Source organism: Aspergillus luchuensis, chromosome 4 (assembly GCF_016861625.1).
Source record: "Aspergillus luchuensis IFO 4308 DNA, chromosome 4, nearly complete sequence".
In the NCBI taxonomy this organism is placed as follows: Eukaryota; Fungi; Ascomycota; class Eurotiomycetes; order Eurotiales; family Aspergillaceae; genus Aspergillus; species Aspergillus luchuensis.
The window spans coordinates 1724012-1739316 of NC_054852.1; the positions used below are offsets into that span (position 1 = coordinate 1724012).

At 52.9% G+C, this 15305-nt stretch overlaps 7 protein-coding genes across 7 annotated transcripts; 4 read left to right on the forward strand and 3 right to left on the reverse strand.

The window, feature by feature from the left end:
- Positions 1 to 296: 296 nt before the first annotated feature.
- On the reverse strand, positions 297 to 2243 carry AKAW2_40627A (glycoside hydrolase family 71 protein; the record flags this gene model as incomplete). The annotated part of the gene is made up of 4 exons (XM_041688975.1): positions 297 to 872; positions 919 to 1560; positions 1609 to 1664; positions 2105 to 2243. 4 exons carry the CDS (start codon positions 2241 to 2243, stop codon positions 297 to 299), a joined length of 1413 nt encoding a protein of 470 aa, XP_041542707.1.
- Positions 2244 to 3161: 918 nt separating this feature from the next.
- AKAW2_40628S (zinc-dependent alcohol dehydrogenase) lies at positions 3162 to 4764 on the forward strand (the record flags this gene model as incomplete). Its single annotated transcript, XM_041688976.1, has 5 exons — positions 3162 to 3324; positions 3387 to 3482; positions 3554 to 3781; positions 3853 to 4430; positions 4486 to 4764. The coding sequence occupies 5 exons, from the start codon at positions 3162 to 3164 to the stop codon at positions 4762 to 4764; spliced, it is 1344 nt and encodes a 447-aa protein (XP_041542708.1).
- Positions 4765 to 6748: 1984 nt separating this feature from the next.
- On the forward strand, positions 6749 to 8233 carry hapX (bZIP transcription factor HapX; the record flags this gene model as incomplete). Its single annotated transcript, XM_041688977.1, has 1 exon — positions 6749 to 8233. One exon carries the CDS (start codon positions 6749 to 6751, stop codon positions 8231 to 8233), a length of 1485 nt encoding a protein of 494 aa, XP_041542709.1.
- A 971-nt stretch (positions 8234 to 9204) lies between these two features.
- UGO1 (mitofusin complex protein UGO1) lies at positions 9205 to 10788 on the reverse strand (the record flags this gene model as incomplete). The annotated part of the gene is made up of 2 exons (XM_041688979.1): positions 9205 to 10329; positions 10405 to 10788. The coding sequence occupies 2 exons, from the start codon at positions 10786 to 10788 to the stop codon at positions 9205 to 9207; spliced, it is 1509 nt and encodes a 502-aa protein (XP_041542710.1).
- Positions 10789 to 10928: 140 nt separating this feature from the next.
- On the forward strand, positions 10929 to 11881 carry AKAW2_40631S (ferredoxin family 2Fe-2S iron-sulfur cluster binding protein; the record flags this gene model as incomplete). The annotated part of the gene is made up of 3 exons (XM_041688980.1): positions 10929 to 11398; positions 11456 to 11562; positions 11637 to 11881. The coding sequence occupies 3 exons, from the start codon at positions 10929 to 10931 to the stop codon at positions 11879 to 11881; spliced, it is 822 nt and encodes a 273-aa protein (XP_041542711.1).
- Positions 11882 to 12199: 318 nt separating this feature from the next.
- Positions 12200 to 13066, reverse strand: AKAW2_40632A (rRNA-processing protein RRP15; the record flags this gene model as incomplete). The annotated part of the gene is made up of 1 exon (XM_041688981.1): positions 12200 to 13066. The coding sequence occupies one exon, from the start codon at positions 13064 to 13066 to the stop codon at positions 12200 to 12202; it is 867 nt and encodes a 288-aa protein (XP_041542712.1).
- Positions 13067 to 13437: 371 nt separating this feature from the next.
- On the forward strand, positions 13438 to 15094 carry SRP54 (RNA-binding signal recognition particle subunit SRP54; the record flags this gene model as incomplete). The annotated part of the gene is made up of 2 exons (XM_041688982.1): positions 13438 to 13515; positions 13568 to 15094. 2 exons carry the CDS (start codon positions 13438 to 13440, stop codon positions 15092 to 15094), a joined length of 1605 nt encoding a protein of 534 aa, XP_041542713.1.
- Positions 15095 to 15305: the final 211 nt, after the last annotated feature.

Sequence of the window (15305 nt, forward strand, 5' to 3'; positions counted from 1 at the left end):
CCGATAAGCGCCGTGACCAGTTTGGTTGCTGATGCCCGGAGCTCCGTCGGATGAAGGCAAAAGTGGGCTCTATTGTAAACGGGGAAAAAGGTCTACGGTCATTGGCGTTAATTGGGATAGCCACAACAGCAATCGCTTAAAATTCACAGTAAAACGGGGCGTGTATAGCTCCCAGAATCTATGTACCAGCCAAGTTGGTCGGGAGCTGCGTCACTGATAAGCTGCGTCCCACTTGGCCCGAGCCGAGGATGAACCACTATCTCCTATCTCCATCTATCTAGTCTCATAGATTCGGTTTAGTCGCTCGTTCCCACATAGGCGTTCCAATTTACATTGCCATCCTTACAGTCATCCGTGATCGCTGGTCCAACGGCAACTGCAACCTCATAGCCATCCCGGACCATCACTATCCGCACCGGCCCCGTTTGCCCGTTGAACGGCACCGAAAAGTGATGGATTCCCGGACCCGACGCCTGAAGAATTGTAGGTTCGCAATATCCGATCTGGACGTATATCTCACAGGCGTCTTTAACAGTAGCACTGACAAATACTCTGTCCTGAGCAAGTTCATTCGGTGGCATCACCTCCTGGCCCACATTAGGATCATTGCCCGTCGTGCCGTTGGCGCTCCCAGCGTAACTCGGATTCAAGCGATACCAGTAAACCATCTTATCCTCCAAAGGTAATGTCTGATTCGCCTGGTACATACTATTCATCCCGGATCCTCGATAGGCGGCGATGTAGTGGGGCAGCAGAGCTCGCCACGCATCGTGCGGGCAATCCAAGACGTACTTGGAAGATCCGTCAGGCATCCCGGGTTCGTAGATCGGTCCTATATAGTGGGATTCTCCGTAATCATTCCAACTGATGATCTAATAATGGTCAGCAGTGCCCAGCATCACCTGAGACTTGCCTTACCTGGACAAAGGCCGGCTGCAAGTTCATGACTTGCTCCCACCGTATATGCCACAAATCGTCCCCGCGCCATAGCCAATTCTTGTTCCACTGGGGCAAATTGGTGTAGAACCAGGGAGAGACCGGCATCATGTACGGCTTCCCGGAAAGGGCGTGCATCCATTCGCGATCGCTCGTCACGTTTTTGTTCTGTGCCCCCACCGGCCAGGCATCCCAGCTGAAAGCACCGTCAATGATATCCAGGTAATCCCTGAGTCTTGCCGGCCCCATATCGGGCCAGGATGGCATAAAGAAGCAATCAGCGGAACCTTTGATGTATGACCAGTCGCCTGCATTATCAGCCCCTATAAATGTCGATACTAGCGGCTTCCCCTGATAGTGATATTGGGCACTTCGGTTCCGGTAGGTGTTGATCGTTGAAATTACCCGATCGGCCGGCCATGGGCCCCCTGAACCATAGTCAAAAGACAGGAAGAGGGAGAAATTCCCCACGCTCTCCGCTGCAGAGTACGCTTTGTCGAGGACATCATCGGTGTAGCTGTCCTGGGGAGCAATGTTCAGTGCAAAGCCATCAATATGAGCTTTTTGTGCCTCTCTAATGTCCGACTCCCACTGCTCGGCGGTCATAGCAGCGGCATTTCCAACCTGGCACAGTCAGTGAGCCGTTCTCTCATGAAAGGCAGAAGTACTCACAATGAAATGAGCGAAAACAGTTTGTGGGCCAGATCTGGCGAGTACCGGCGTTGCAACTATAAACCATGAGATTAGACAGCCGATCAGCATTTCATCCAGTGTTGAACATCAATTGTTGGTTATGAAGAAGCTGAGGGGATGAGTTTCGTATGAAGACAACTGAAAGCAAAGTAGTGCTATCTCGAGCACAATGTAAGCACGTCTAACTGTGTATACTTTGGTTTCGATACAAACTTCAGTCGCTAAGTGCCCAAGGTGCGGTTTCGACTTTTCCAAGCCAATAAGTACATGATACATAGGCGATCTACAATATAAACACACGGGATCACTCATATTTCTCCATACGGTATCCCTATAAAAGGAACAAAGCAGACGGATACGAGAGCGACAGAATGAAGGGAAACAGCTTAATGGCAAGATCAAGCCGATCATTTCCCGATAGAATCAATCACAGCTTTCAGGAATGGGTGAACAATTATGAAATCTGGGTACAAACCTGGAGGTAATGGCGGCGGAGGACGGTGATACTGCTGATTGGGCGGTGGACCCGTCTGTTCAACAGGCGTGGAGGATGGCTCCAATATCTCTTTGGCATGACGGGTAATCCGGTCTAGCCAACGATCGAGGTGTTTCATGATGGAATTTGAGGAGGGAGACCAGGGCGTCGCGAAGAATCCGGCCAAGACACGAGTGAGCCGGCGGGAATGAAGGGCGTCTTATTGGCCCAAGGAGCAAGCTTCTTATTCGGTAATCAGAGGCGTCCTCTTCAAGAAGTCACAGCGACGGAGATTTCAGGGCGTTCAGCCGGGTGCTGTACAGCTTCGATGACACGGGGAAGATCGAGATCATAAATGGCGGGGACCGGCTTGGCAGTGCACCCGAGAGCTTTTAGGCAGAAGTGCTTCATGTTGACAACTGTTGACAACACGAAGCATGAGTAACCCAAGAGAATAAATCGAGCTATCAATGCAGAATCATGCATCTAAAGTTAGACCCGACTCGCGATAAGCGACGGGCGAGATGAGATCTGCAACGCGGCCAGCTCCAACATCGACAAGCAACGGCAGTGCAGCTGACAGGGCCCAGACCTTTTGTCTCCCAAAACTGTGTATTCGTATATTTGGGAATTACCTCATGTGCCATGTGCTATGTCAACATCGCGACGGCCCAGTTGACTAACTGTCTAATTGTCGAGGCCATTGAATGTTGTTGATAAATGACGTCATTTCAGAGAGAGCCCTCTGAAGCAATGGACTCTGGATAGCACCAAAGGACAGTAAGTCGGGTCCCGAACGTTGCCTATCATAGCGTACCGTAAGGTCGGTGACCGGCTTTGTTTCAAGCTTTGAACCAGAAATGGGGTACCAATGCTGGGGAGCATGACAAGCATGACAGGCACCGACCTCACGGTGATGTCAGCTATGGAGGCCCCGCGAGAGGCGAAACAAATACCCCCATGCGCCCCGTAATCCTGCACAATTGATTCTTTAGCAAATATTGTAATACCAGGTAAATATCCTTATTCACTTAAATCATCAAATCCAATCGCAAATATGGCTGCAACACAAGCTGCCAACCTCGTGGAGAAAGCAGTCGGACATAGCGGCAACGCCTCCGTCACCACGGATGTGAGCAATTATTATGGAGAGTATGGCCAGGAGACGGGGGAGAAAATTAAGGCGACCATCTGGACCGGAAAGAACCATGTCGAGGTTGGTAAGTAGGATCGGTATCTAGCTTGGCTTCCTGCTTTCCTTTATCTGACCCCGTGTGATTAGTGGAGATGCCTAAACCAAGAGTTGTGGATGAAGGAGACGTACTCGTCAAGGTGACTGGCAGCACCATCTGCGGAAGTGACCTTCACCTATATCATGGTATGTGTTCGGTGCCCGAATACGTCTTGCCATTTTTTTTGCGGCGCTCTAACCGCTGTTGGTTCCTGCAGGTGTCATCCCTCAGCTCGAGAAAGGTGATGTCTTGGGTCACGAATTTTGCGGTGTTGTTGAGAGCGTAGGACCAGGAGCGAAGAAGGTGAAGAAGGGTGATCGAGTGGTGGCAGCTTTTCCCATTGCGTGCGGCGAGTGTCGGAACTGCAAGAAGCAGCTGACCTCCCAATGCGAACGCACCAACCAGAATTCTGTCACCAATGCCATGTATGGCAAACGGACGTCCGGTATATTACCCATTTCATAGTATCTCTAACCTCTTATTTCGACATTATATGCTAACCTGCATCCTGGACAGGCATCTTTGGTTACAGCCACTTCACTGGAGGCTTTGCTGGTGGTCAAGCAGAGTATGTCAGAGTTCCATATGGTGATGTCAACCTCCTGAAGCTTCCGGATGATGTCCCAGACGAGAAAGCATTGTATCTGTCCGACGTCCTGGCCACTTCGTACCACTGTGTGGTCGACACCGGGGTAAATGAAGGCGATGTAGTTGCCGTCTGGGGTGCCGGGCCCATTGGTCAAATGGTGGCTAGCTTCAGCTTCTCACAGGGAGCCAGTAGAGTCATCCTCATTGATGGAGGAGAGGCCGCCTGGCGCTTGGATTTCGTCCAGAGCAAGATCCCGAAGCTTGAGACTTTGAACTTCACCAAGCTGCCCAGAGGGGAATCCATCACATCTCAGTTGAAGAAGATGGTCCCTGGAGGACCAGATGTTGCTTTGGATTGTACGGCGGGTGAGTACGCCAAAGGATGGGCACATTATTTTGAGATGCTCTTGGGCATGGAGACAGACACTTCAGAGATGTTGAACGAGATGATTACATCTGTCCGACCTTTTGGCCGCGTGGGAGTTACCGGTGTCTACGCTGGTTATGTATGTGCCAACCACAATTACCTATGACTTTGGTTACTGAACTAATGACTACTAGACAAACCACTTCAACATCGGTGCTTTGATGCAGACAGGTGTGCGGCTCATCGGCAATGGCCAGGCTCCAGTGCAGAAGTATTGGAAGTATCTCCTCGAGCAGATCCAGAAGGGTGAGATCAACCCATTGGACATTGTGTCCCATCGCGTCCGCCTGGAGGATATGGACAAACTATACGAATTGTTTGACCATCGCGAGGGAGGCATCCAGAAGGTCTTTGTCCAAACCAAGCACTCAGCTCATCCCTCAACGGGATCGCCAGCTCTGGTTGATCTGTAAATGCTGCTTCTGTTGTCTAATGTTCTGTTTAATTGATGGACACTTCTCAAACTTGTACTTTACGTGACGAATGATGCAAATCACAAATATTCTGGCAGACATTTTCGATTCCAGCGAATGGGGGTACGGAGGTAGTACTTGGTGGGACCCAGAGGGCAAAAAGTAAGGAATGGAAGAAGGCAACCCGAAAATCAGGAAACGAGCGATGATCGGTGGAGGGAGAATTCTATCAGTCACAACGGTCGCTTCCGCGAATAGCAGACATCCCTATTGACTACGTACTTTTGAAGCACATATTACGAACCTCATATGTAACTCATGTCGCATTCATATCAGCTGTGACCCAAAGAATTGAGTGACAAGGAAATCAACATGCGAGTCCCTGCATGGAAAAAAGTCGGTCTGCCGCGTTCAACGACAGCTATCCAAAATCGGGCCGTATTCGCCTCCAAGGGATTCCGTTCATCGGCATTTGAAACACTTACAATAAATGACTTCAACCATGTGCGCTCCAACTGCTGGCAATAGCGCAGGCAAGTAACCAGGAAGAGTTTTCACCATACCCATCCCACTAGACTGAACCCGGCTAAGGAGGCGGATTTCCTCGACTGATCGTCGACAGGTTTTGGTTCGTGCATTACGACACGCATGGTTCGGATTGCCCGAAAGGGACTAGCGTAATCTGATAAGATCAGACGACGGAGGGAGCAGTGGTACCGAATAATGCCAGCCATCATGAACCAAAACCCAGTGTATGTGGGTTGGGGGTGTGGGATGGGTCTTGTCTGCTCCGGTCTGGTCAAAAAGGGAGAAGAATTCCTGAAGGGTCTCTGTGACTGGGAAACCGTTCAACCGGTTAGAGGTAATTGGCTCCATCTTCTGTTTTAATTGCTAATCACAGGCCCCGTTTGATTTCATTTTTCATCTCGTTTGTCGGGGAGTATCTGGGCCATTGGGGACTCGACGCCGAATGTCCATGTTTCTATGTGTCAGCCTCGCTCCGTTATAACTGAGGCAAATATTAATCACATCCGCTTTTGCCATGTGCTTTTCGTTCTTCTGCTGGAGACAATGGTCTTGCCAAGGAATCCGCGCTCATCGCGGGTGGGAACAACCACCAAACAGAGGCTGGACGGGAAGAAGACCTGTACCCACATGTGCAGCCTTTGGGGGGGTGAGAGAATTTCGAGTCCCGTGGGATGGGAGGTGTAGAGTGTCATGATTGACTCACGACTTTTATCTCCGACTCTTCGTGTAATCGGCCATGCTGATGCATGGAAGATGTAGAGTTCAAGTAGTACTGTCGCTAGACAGCAGAGCAGAGTCCGCGGTTCATATAAGGCTGACGGTCAAACCCTGCTTTAAAATCAACTAATGGGCAACGACGCAATCCCAGCGTACAAGATTACTCCTGGGGGGAGAATAGGTGGATAACATACCCTAACCCCAAACAAGTCCGAGCTGGGTGATTGATAACCATCGGGCTGGCGCGGGACTGACGAATAATAGACGGGGGCGAGGAACGTCCCACCGTAACTCCGAAGTCGGTGAACGCGCACGATAATCTAATCTGATCCGATACCTTTTTCCCGGCCTTCTTTCCCCCTCTTCTTCCCTCGGTCGCCCTCTTGTTTTCATTTCTGCCTTACCTTCGTCCTTTCCTCTTCCATACCTTGTTCAATCCCTGCCCATTATTCTGTCTGCTTCGTGGCATAGATTGATTAAACACATTGCTGCTGCACGCTCAATCTTCTCCGGTGTGCTCTGCACCACACCTCGTCTCGCTTACCGGCTGAAGGGGCGCACTTCCGCTCTTCCGGCCGCCGAAGCGATCAAGTGACACCACCACTTCTTCTTCCTTCCCACCTGTTGGTCCGTTTCCCTCCCAAACACCTCCCGCAACCCGCTCCTCGCGGCGAAAAATTATGACTGCTGACCACGACCCAGGCCACCTCTTACAATAAAAAGAGGTCTCTTAAATACCATGGCCACTCCAGCTCCCTCGCTCGCTCCTGCGCCCGGTCCAGCTCCGTTGGCACCCGCATTGGCCGCCAAGCCAGCCATCTCACCGTCTCCCGGTCCGGGCACACCCGGCTCCGTCACCTCCAAGGAATGGGTGATCCCCCCTCGTCCCAAACCCGGCCGCAAGCCCGCCACAGACACGCCCCCTACCAAACGTAAAGCGCAGAATCGAGCTGCCCAGAGAGCCTTCCGGGAGCGTCGAGCGGCCCGCGTCAACGAGCTCGAGGACCAGATCAAGAAAATCGAAGATGACCATGAGATCCACGTCGTGCAACTCAAAGAGCAGATCTCGAACCTTTCCCATGAGGTCGACCAATGTCGAAGCGAAATGGCCTGGTGGCGTGACCGGTGCCACGCTTTGGAAAAAGAGGTCTCCGTCGAGCGCAGCGCTAAGGAAAGCCTCGTGAAGGAGTTTCGGTCCTCGTTGTCGGACAAGAATGCCTCCCGCTCAGACAAGGCGCCCTTGACACGCATACCCAGAGACTCAGCCGCCGCTCAAGTGGCAGTGGAAAATAACATGCACGAGGAGCGGGAGGAGGTGCCCCTGGGCTGTAGCAACTGCTCGAACGTGCACTGCCAGTGCATCGAAGACGCCTTTAGCGGCATGCCTGGCATCGAGCGGACGTCACCGCAGCCAAAGCGTCCTGATAACTCGAGCCAGTCTCGTGCCGAACCCGAAATCAAGCCTGAGCCAGAGGAGATGGAGATCGATTTCACAACACGATTCGCGGCCCCCCGTCACGTCCAGGACGATACAGTCACTAACGTCTCCTCCCCGGCCGTCGACCCTTGTGGTTTCTGCCAGGATGGCACGCCATGCATTTGTGCCGAAATGGCTGCCCAGGAAGAGGAGCGCCGCCGGCGGAACTCGTTCGAAAACAACCGTCTGGCACCCATCCAGAACCTGTCGCAGTTCACGCCGCCCCCTTCCGACGGCGACGTGCGGTCCGAGGTGACCCTCCCACCCATCAGTCAAGCGACGAATCCCTGCGCCAATGGCCCGGGTACTTGTGCTCAATGTCTCGCCGATCCCAGGCGGACCCTTTTTTGCAAGACGCTGGCGGCCTCCCGCCCCGCCAGCGCTGCTCCCTCCGGATGTTGCGGCGGTAAAGGCGCCGATGGTGGATGCTGCATGTCGCGCAACTCCAACCCTCAACGCAGCGGGTCAACTAAACAACAATCCCAGACTTCCAGCTCGCGCCGCTCGGCTACTCCGTCCTTAACTCTCTCCTGTGCCGATGCCTTCACCACCCTCTCCCGCCACCCGAACTTCTCTCGAGCCAGCGATGATATTTCCTCGTGGCTTCCCAAACTTCACACTCTGCCCAATCCAAGTCAGAGCCAGAAGGAGGTAATGCAACCAGGCTCCCGAGCCGCATTGGAAGTCGAAGCCGCCAGTGTAATGGGTGTGCTACGCTACTTTGACCGGAGATTCGCCGACAAATGATCTTCCTCTGCATTCTGTTCCTCTCTACATTTTCTCTTCTTTCTGCCTCTTTCTTTTCGGCACCTTTTTTTGATTCTGCTTTTATTTCTCATGATACCCAAACCTGACTCATGGCATGTCTGAGTTTGTATTATACATACACACCTCACTCACACCTTCCTACCCTCATCTCATGGACGGGAGAGATAACCCCCTCCTCTTCCATAATACCCATCCTCACCCATTCATCTCCTTTCTCCTCCCCCACCCTCCACCCAGGGATTTATGAACCCTTCCCTTACGATCCGCCCCACAATCAAAAGAAAAGTGACCATGAAGGAGGGAAACTGGAACCTCAACAACCTAAAATTTTACTCACATGAAAAATCATCAAAAAAGAGCTAAAAAAATAATAACGACCGGACTGCCAGGATTGTCTTGTCTAGAGACCGGGACGAATTGAAGTTCGTTCCATATGATTACATTTAGACGGGTGAAATGAAATAAATGATATGGCGTTTTTTTTTTTTTTTTCTTACTATCTATTTATTTCCCACATATATCATCATTCGTGGTTCTAGAGACTTTTTCTATATTTGGCTTGCTTGTATAGGGTGGGGTTTGGGTGAGTAGAGTAATGGGTGGCTATTTCGGGTTAATTACAACGACTTTTTCTACTATATTGATTGATCTAGAAGTGAACAACAGAGTAGAGGTGACATTGTGGAATGAAGAGTGGGTAGATATTGATTCGTATGGTCTACATGAACAATATATAAATTGTAAAGATGACAGGCTCCAACGCCGATTCCATTCCGCTTGCTCCATAGACATGACAACTGCAAGTAAAAACAATAAAATAAAGTACATCCCATAGCAGCGTCAGTTGGTATTGGTATTAAACGAAGAAAGGAACAATGAATGAAAGGAGAGATCGAGAGTTAGAGAGGAGATCTGGGTGGGAGTGAAGGAGACGGCCCGGTGCCAACTCTTTAGAAGCGACCTCCGCTGGCCATCGACTCGTCCTCTCCACTTACACTGAAGCTGCCCATAAGACTGGCGCCCCAAATCCCGGCAATCCCCCACATGCCAATGCGCCAGCCCCGGTATAATCCCTTGATACCCTGGCCCTGGCGTTTCCGCTGTACGACGGGCTTCTTCATGAGCTGGCGCGCACGATCAGCCTCCGGCGCGGGTGCCACTCCCTCTTCGTAGACGATGCTCCACATCGTGCCGATGATGCCGCGGTAGGTCTGGGGCGTAGGCACGATGGTCTCAACCTCAGTCGTTGGAGCCTCAGCGGTCGTGGGGGAGGATACTGAGCGGATGGAACCACGGGACTGCTGCCGAAGACTGGGGGAGGTGAATGTTGCGATTTGCGCGCGACGAAGGACGGTTTCAAGAGGAAACCGGACTGCGAGCTCCAGGCCCGAGCTCAAGAAGGTGAAAAGACCCCATGCCGACGGGTTTAGCACGGGATCAATAGAGAGGTATGACTTCAGGACTAGGGGAGTCGTGTTGATGATGAAGTTGGGGAGACTGGAGTGAAGGATGGTGATCGGGATCAAGTGAGGGGGGATGGTGCAGTTAGGAGTTGGGATCTGGCGAAGAGCCCGCAGAAGCGAGCGGGGACCGTGAGTGGCCGGTGTGAGAATGAGGAATGTGCGTGCAGTGTCAATGGGAGAGAGAAGCATCGCCGACAACGACGAAGAGATGAAGGACAGGACCAACGTCGCGACCGGGGCGGTGGACGTCAGGATGTCTGCGGTCATAGAAGACGTTACATCTTCCTCTGGCAGGCCGACAATGGCGGAGAGCAGACTGCGAATGAAGGTGTTCAAGGTTGGCAGTAGCAGGGAATAGATGAAGGTCGCGTTGGTCGCTTTCCAGGGCGACGATGGCCCGCTGGTGCTCCACAGCTGGCCCAGCACCTCCATCAAGGAGGAGGGGTTCTTGATGGCCAAGGCATATCGAGATGACGACGTCTGGGGTGGGATGTAGCCGCTCCGGTCGGTAATATGGCGTCGAGGCTTCCGGGATCGGGGAGTCGAGGGTGATGGCACTGCGGGAGCTGCCGATGTGAAGTAGCTGCTCTCATCGTCGGAGGAGAGGGATTCCTAAGGAGCCCCAAGAGGACATATTGTTAGCTGTCTATTCCCCACCCATTGACATTGTCTGTGTCGTGTACACACATCTTCGTCGTAGGAATCGACCTGACTGTCCAGCCCAGAGCTCCGGCGATCATGCATCGCCCATTGTCCCTCCGCAGAATCATCGGGGGCTACATAGGTCTGTAGAATGGTTTTGGCGACATCGAAGGGCTGGGCAGTTAGCACACCGAGGTATCGACGGAGTGCTTCGTCCAGAGCATCACGAATCCAGCTGGACACCGAGGGGGAGTTGTCGAGGTAATCGGAGTAGTCCAGGTCGGGCAGAAGATCGCGCGCCGAACCACCAAAAACTTGAGTTGACGATGACGCATCTGGAGGGGAGGAGACATTGGAGGCGTCCAGACCGATGGGGGGAGGGATGTAGTAAGGACGGAGGGGATTTGGCCCATCCAGCGGGGCAGTCATGATGGAAGATAAGAGAGGGAGAAGGGAGGGAATTACTTAGTTGTTTCGGGGATAAGGATGGAAGGTCAAGAGGGGGAAGAAAGAAGAGCAGGTTGAAGCTTGCAATTCGGAGAAGAAGGCGAAAAAAGCAAAGCCGACGAATGAAGAAGCCCGAATTTCCCGCCGCTGTTCGGCCTCGCCTTTTTTTCGTGCCCCAGGATTCGCTCTGTTGCTCTCTCTTCCTCTCCACTTCCTGCTGGTCCGCTTCTCCTCTCCTCTCCTCTCTCCTCGCATTGCGCTCTCCAAAAGTATTCTTTTTATTTTCTTCAATCTCCCTTCCTCCTTTCGGTCCTCCCCAGCATCCCTGCGCCATGTCGTTCTGGAAAGAAGCGTGCCTGAACCTGCGTCATGCCGTTCCCAAGGCCGGGAACAGCATCGGTCGCACTCAGTCCAAACAATTCCTCACCTCTTCCTACTCGACTCAGACACCCCGAGTGATTGCCTCAAGCAGACTCTCCATAAACGCCCGGAGGAACTTCCTGAGCCAACAGTCATGGATGGCTCGCCGCAGCTTTTCCGTCACGGCCGGTGCTCAACACGGCCATATCACGCCGCCAAAGCCCGGGGAGGAGTGAGTCATCGCGAACGCTGGCTTCGTATATAACCTATACTAATGTTTGATGCGCAGAATCAATGTGACTTTCATCGACAAGGATGGCGTGAAGATTGAACTCCAGGTCTCCGAGGGCGACAACTTGCTAGATATCGCACAGGCAAACGATATCGAGATGGAAGGTGTGTAATGCCAGTTAACGGGGATGGCCGGAATTATAAGGGCATAGTGACTGACAAATTCTGGGATCTTTTAGGTGCCTGTGGTGGCTCATGCGCCTGCTCAACTTGCCATGTGATCGTCGAGGACCCGGACATGTTTGATAAGATGGAAGAGCCGTCGGACGACGAGAACGACATGCTGGATCTGGCGTTCGGTCTGACGGAGACCTCCCGGTTGGGATGTCAAGTGGCCATGAGCAAGGACCTCGATGGTCTCGTGGTCCGGCTCCCGTCGATGACTCGAAACTTGCAGGCAAGCGACTTCGAGCCCAAGAAATAAGAGAGCTTTGTACGAGTATATACGAGAGGCGACCGGAGATGAGGGACGGACTGTATGATTATCCAAGCGCATACACTGGGGAGGGGTTCCAGGTCTATCTATGGTTATTGTGGGCTCATTGGTTTGTAAACGAACGTGTCTCTATTGGGTATACCGATCTCCATTCACTTTTTGGCATGAAAGTACCTGTAAATAGCATATCACTTTTTAATCCAAACACTTGAGATAAAATGAAACAGAACAACAGTAGAGCAACCCCTCAAACGCCCAAGGTATGCCAGGTCTTGAACAGCGAACAGAAACTTCTCGTAAAAATCCTTAAGCCTCCTCAATCTTCAACGGCTTGCCCTTCTTCCCGCTGATCAGGTCCAAGAAGCCCTGCTTGCTGACTTCGTTCACGGCCTTCTCGCGCTCGCCGATACCAACGGTACCCTTCTTGCGCTCTGCCTTGGCTGCTTCCTCTCCGCGCACCTGAGCGGCGCGGACGGCATTGAACAGCTTCACCACACCACGCTGGGCAATCTTGCGCAAACGCTTCTCCTCCTCAGCAACTGCACCCGCCTGACCACGCTCCAGACCCATGACATCGCGAACACGACCACGGTCCAGCTCTTCCTTCTTCTCCGCACGCAGCTTGGCCCGCGCTTGCCGATCCAGCTTCTCCTCCGCCACGTCGGTGCTCTTCTGGGCAGCGGCTTTGCTGCGCGCCAGCACGGGGTCGTCTCGAACGGATGTGGGGAGTTTGGTGGACAGAATCTTCGCGATAGAGGTGGAGAAGGCCGAGGGATCATTGCGCTTGGAGACAGCTCTGCGACCCGTTGTCGCAGGTGCAGAAGTATCGGAGTCGGCACCCTCTTCATCGTCGGATCCTTCAGAATCGATTTCAGACTCAACATCACCATCCTCCTCGTCATCGTCGGCTTCCTCCTCGTCGGAGCTTTCGTCCTTCTCCGCCGCTTTTCTCTTCGTAGAGGCGCCAATCGACTTGGTCTGCTTCTTGGGCTGCTTCACTTGAACTTCCTCATCGTCGGAATCGGCCAAGCTGACAGCCTTGAAATCGGTGGGTTCATCGTCTTCGGACTCTTCTTCGGAGCTGCTGTGGTATTCGCGCTGCTTTCTGAACTTCTTCTTGGGACCGGCCTGCAACGACTCGAGGACCTTGCGCTTTTTCATGTGAGGAGGCATTTTGACGGTTGATATTAACTATTTCAAAAATGAATGAAAGAAATATAACTTTGACCCGAATGTGGGAGGAGATATGAAGTGGAAAATGCAATGAACTTGCATTGAATCCCGAACTTTTTTTCCCAGCAATTTTTGGGTCCCTCGCGGGCGGCCAGCAACGCACGGCTGTGATTGGCCGCGGGGCTCTCCGCATCGCTTCGCCCGCGCAGTTGGCCTCTCAGTCCATCGATTCATCCATCTCGCTGCATCCTCCATTCGTTTTCTACTGTCGTCCCTGCCACCTTTCACGATTTCTGGCAGCAAGTGACGCATCCTTTAATCTGTACATGCTTTAATTTGATTTATACTCTTTCGACCAGAATTCCCCCGCCATGGTCCTTCAGGATCTCGGGCGGCGAATCAACGCCGCTGTCAATGACCTGACTCGCTCCAACAATTTGGACGAGAAGGTGAGAATCAGATCCCTCTTCTCGGGCTGATGTATGTACTGACCACAAATAGGCCTTTGATGACATGATTAAAGAGATCTGCGCCGCCCTGCTGTCCGCCGACGTCAACGTCCGCCTGGTCCAGTCCCTCCGCAAGTCCATCAAGTCCAGCGTCAACTTTGCCTCTCTTCCTGCCGCCGTGAACAAGAAGCGTTTGATTCAAAAGGCCGTCTTCGATGAGCTAGTTTCCCTGGTCGATCCCCATGCGGAGCCCTTCCGTCCCAAGAAGGGCCGCTCCAACGTGATCATGTTCGTCGGTCTGCAGGGTGCCGGTAAAACGACCACTTGTACCAAGCTGGCTCGCCACTACCAGATGCGCGGCTTTAAGACTGCCCTTGTCTGTGCCGATACCTTCCGTGCTGGTGCTTTTGACCAGCTGAAGCAGAATGCCACCAAAGCCAAGATCCCCTACTACGGTAGCTTGACGCAAACCGACCCCGCCATTGTGGCAGCCGAGGGTGTGGCCAAGTTCAAGAAGGAGCGTTTCGAAATCATCATCGTCGATACTAGTGGTCGTCACAAGCAAGAAGAAGAGCTCTTCACCGAAATGACCCAGATTCAGACCGCCGTCACCCCCGACCAGACCATCCTCGTCCTCGACAGCACCATCGGTCAGGCTGCCGAAGCCCAGTCTTCTGCCTTCAAGGCCACCGCAGACTTCGGAGCCATCATCATCACCAAGACGGATGGTCACGCCGCAGGTGGTGGTGCTATTTCCGCCGTCGCTGCCACCCACACCCCCATCATCTACCTTGGTACCGGTGAGCACTTGATGGACCTAGAACGCTTCGAGCCGAAGGCCTTCATCCAGAAGCTCCTGGGTATGGGCGATATGGCTGGACTGGTAGAGCACGTACAAGCCGTGACCAAAGACTCGGCCTCCGCCAAGGAAACCTACAAGCACATCTCAGAAGGTATCTACACGCTGCGCGACTTCCGCGAGAACATCACCTCCATCATGAAGATGGGACCCCTCTCCAAGCTCTCCGGCATGATCCCCGGTCTATCCAACCTGACCGCGGGTCTCGATGACGAAGACGGCTCCATGAAGCTCCGTCGCATGATCTACATCTTCGACAGCATGACGGCCGCCGAACTCGACGGCGACGGCAAGAATTTTGTCGAACAACCCAGCCGCATGGTCCGTATCGCCTGCGGAAGCGGTACCACCGTCCGCGAAGTGGAAGACCTGCTCTCCCAGCACCGCATGATGGCCGGCATGGCCAAGCGTGTCGGCGGACAGAAGAAGCAGATGCAGCGCGCCCAGAACATGCTCAAGGGTGGTAACAAGGAGCAGCAGCTCGCCGCCATGCAGAAGCGCATGGCCGCAATGGGTGGTGCCGGCGGTGGTGGATTCCCCGGTATGCCCGGCATGGGCGATATGGCCAAGATGATGCAAATGCTGCAAGGTCAAGGAGGTGGAGGCGGCGGCGGTCTGCCCGGTCTAGGTGGAATGGATCTACAAAGTATGATGAGCCAGATGAGTGGGTTGATGGGCGGCGGCGGCGGCGGTGGTGGAGGCCGCGGTAGAGGACGGTGATTGTGATGATGACGATGATGCACGCATTTCGAAATTCCTTTTTGATTCTTGTTTCCGCGTTGTTACCATTCCATGATTATATTACTACACCTGTGTCTCCGTCTCTTCTTTTCGTTTGATTCTTAAGAGACTGGGGAAATATGCCTTGCTTCAGTTCAGTCATCATTCACCTCATTCGTCGATTGTAACTAGCATATGATGGTGTTGGGCG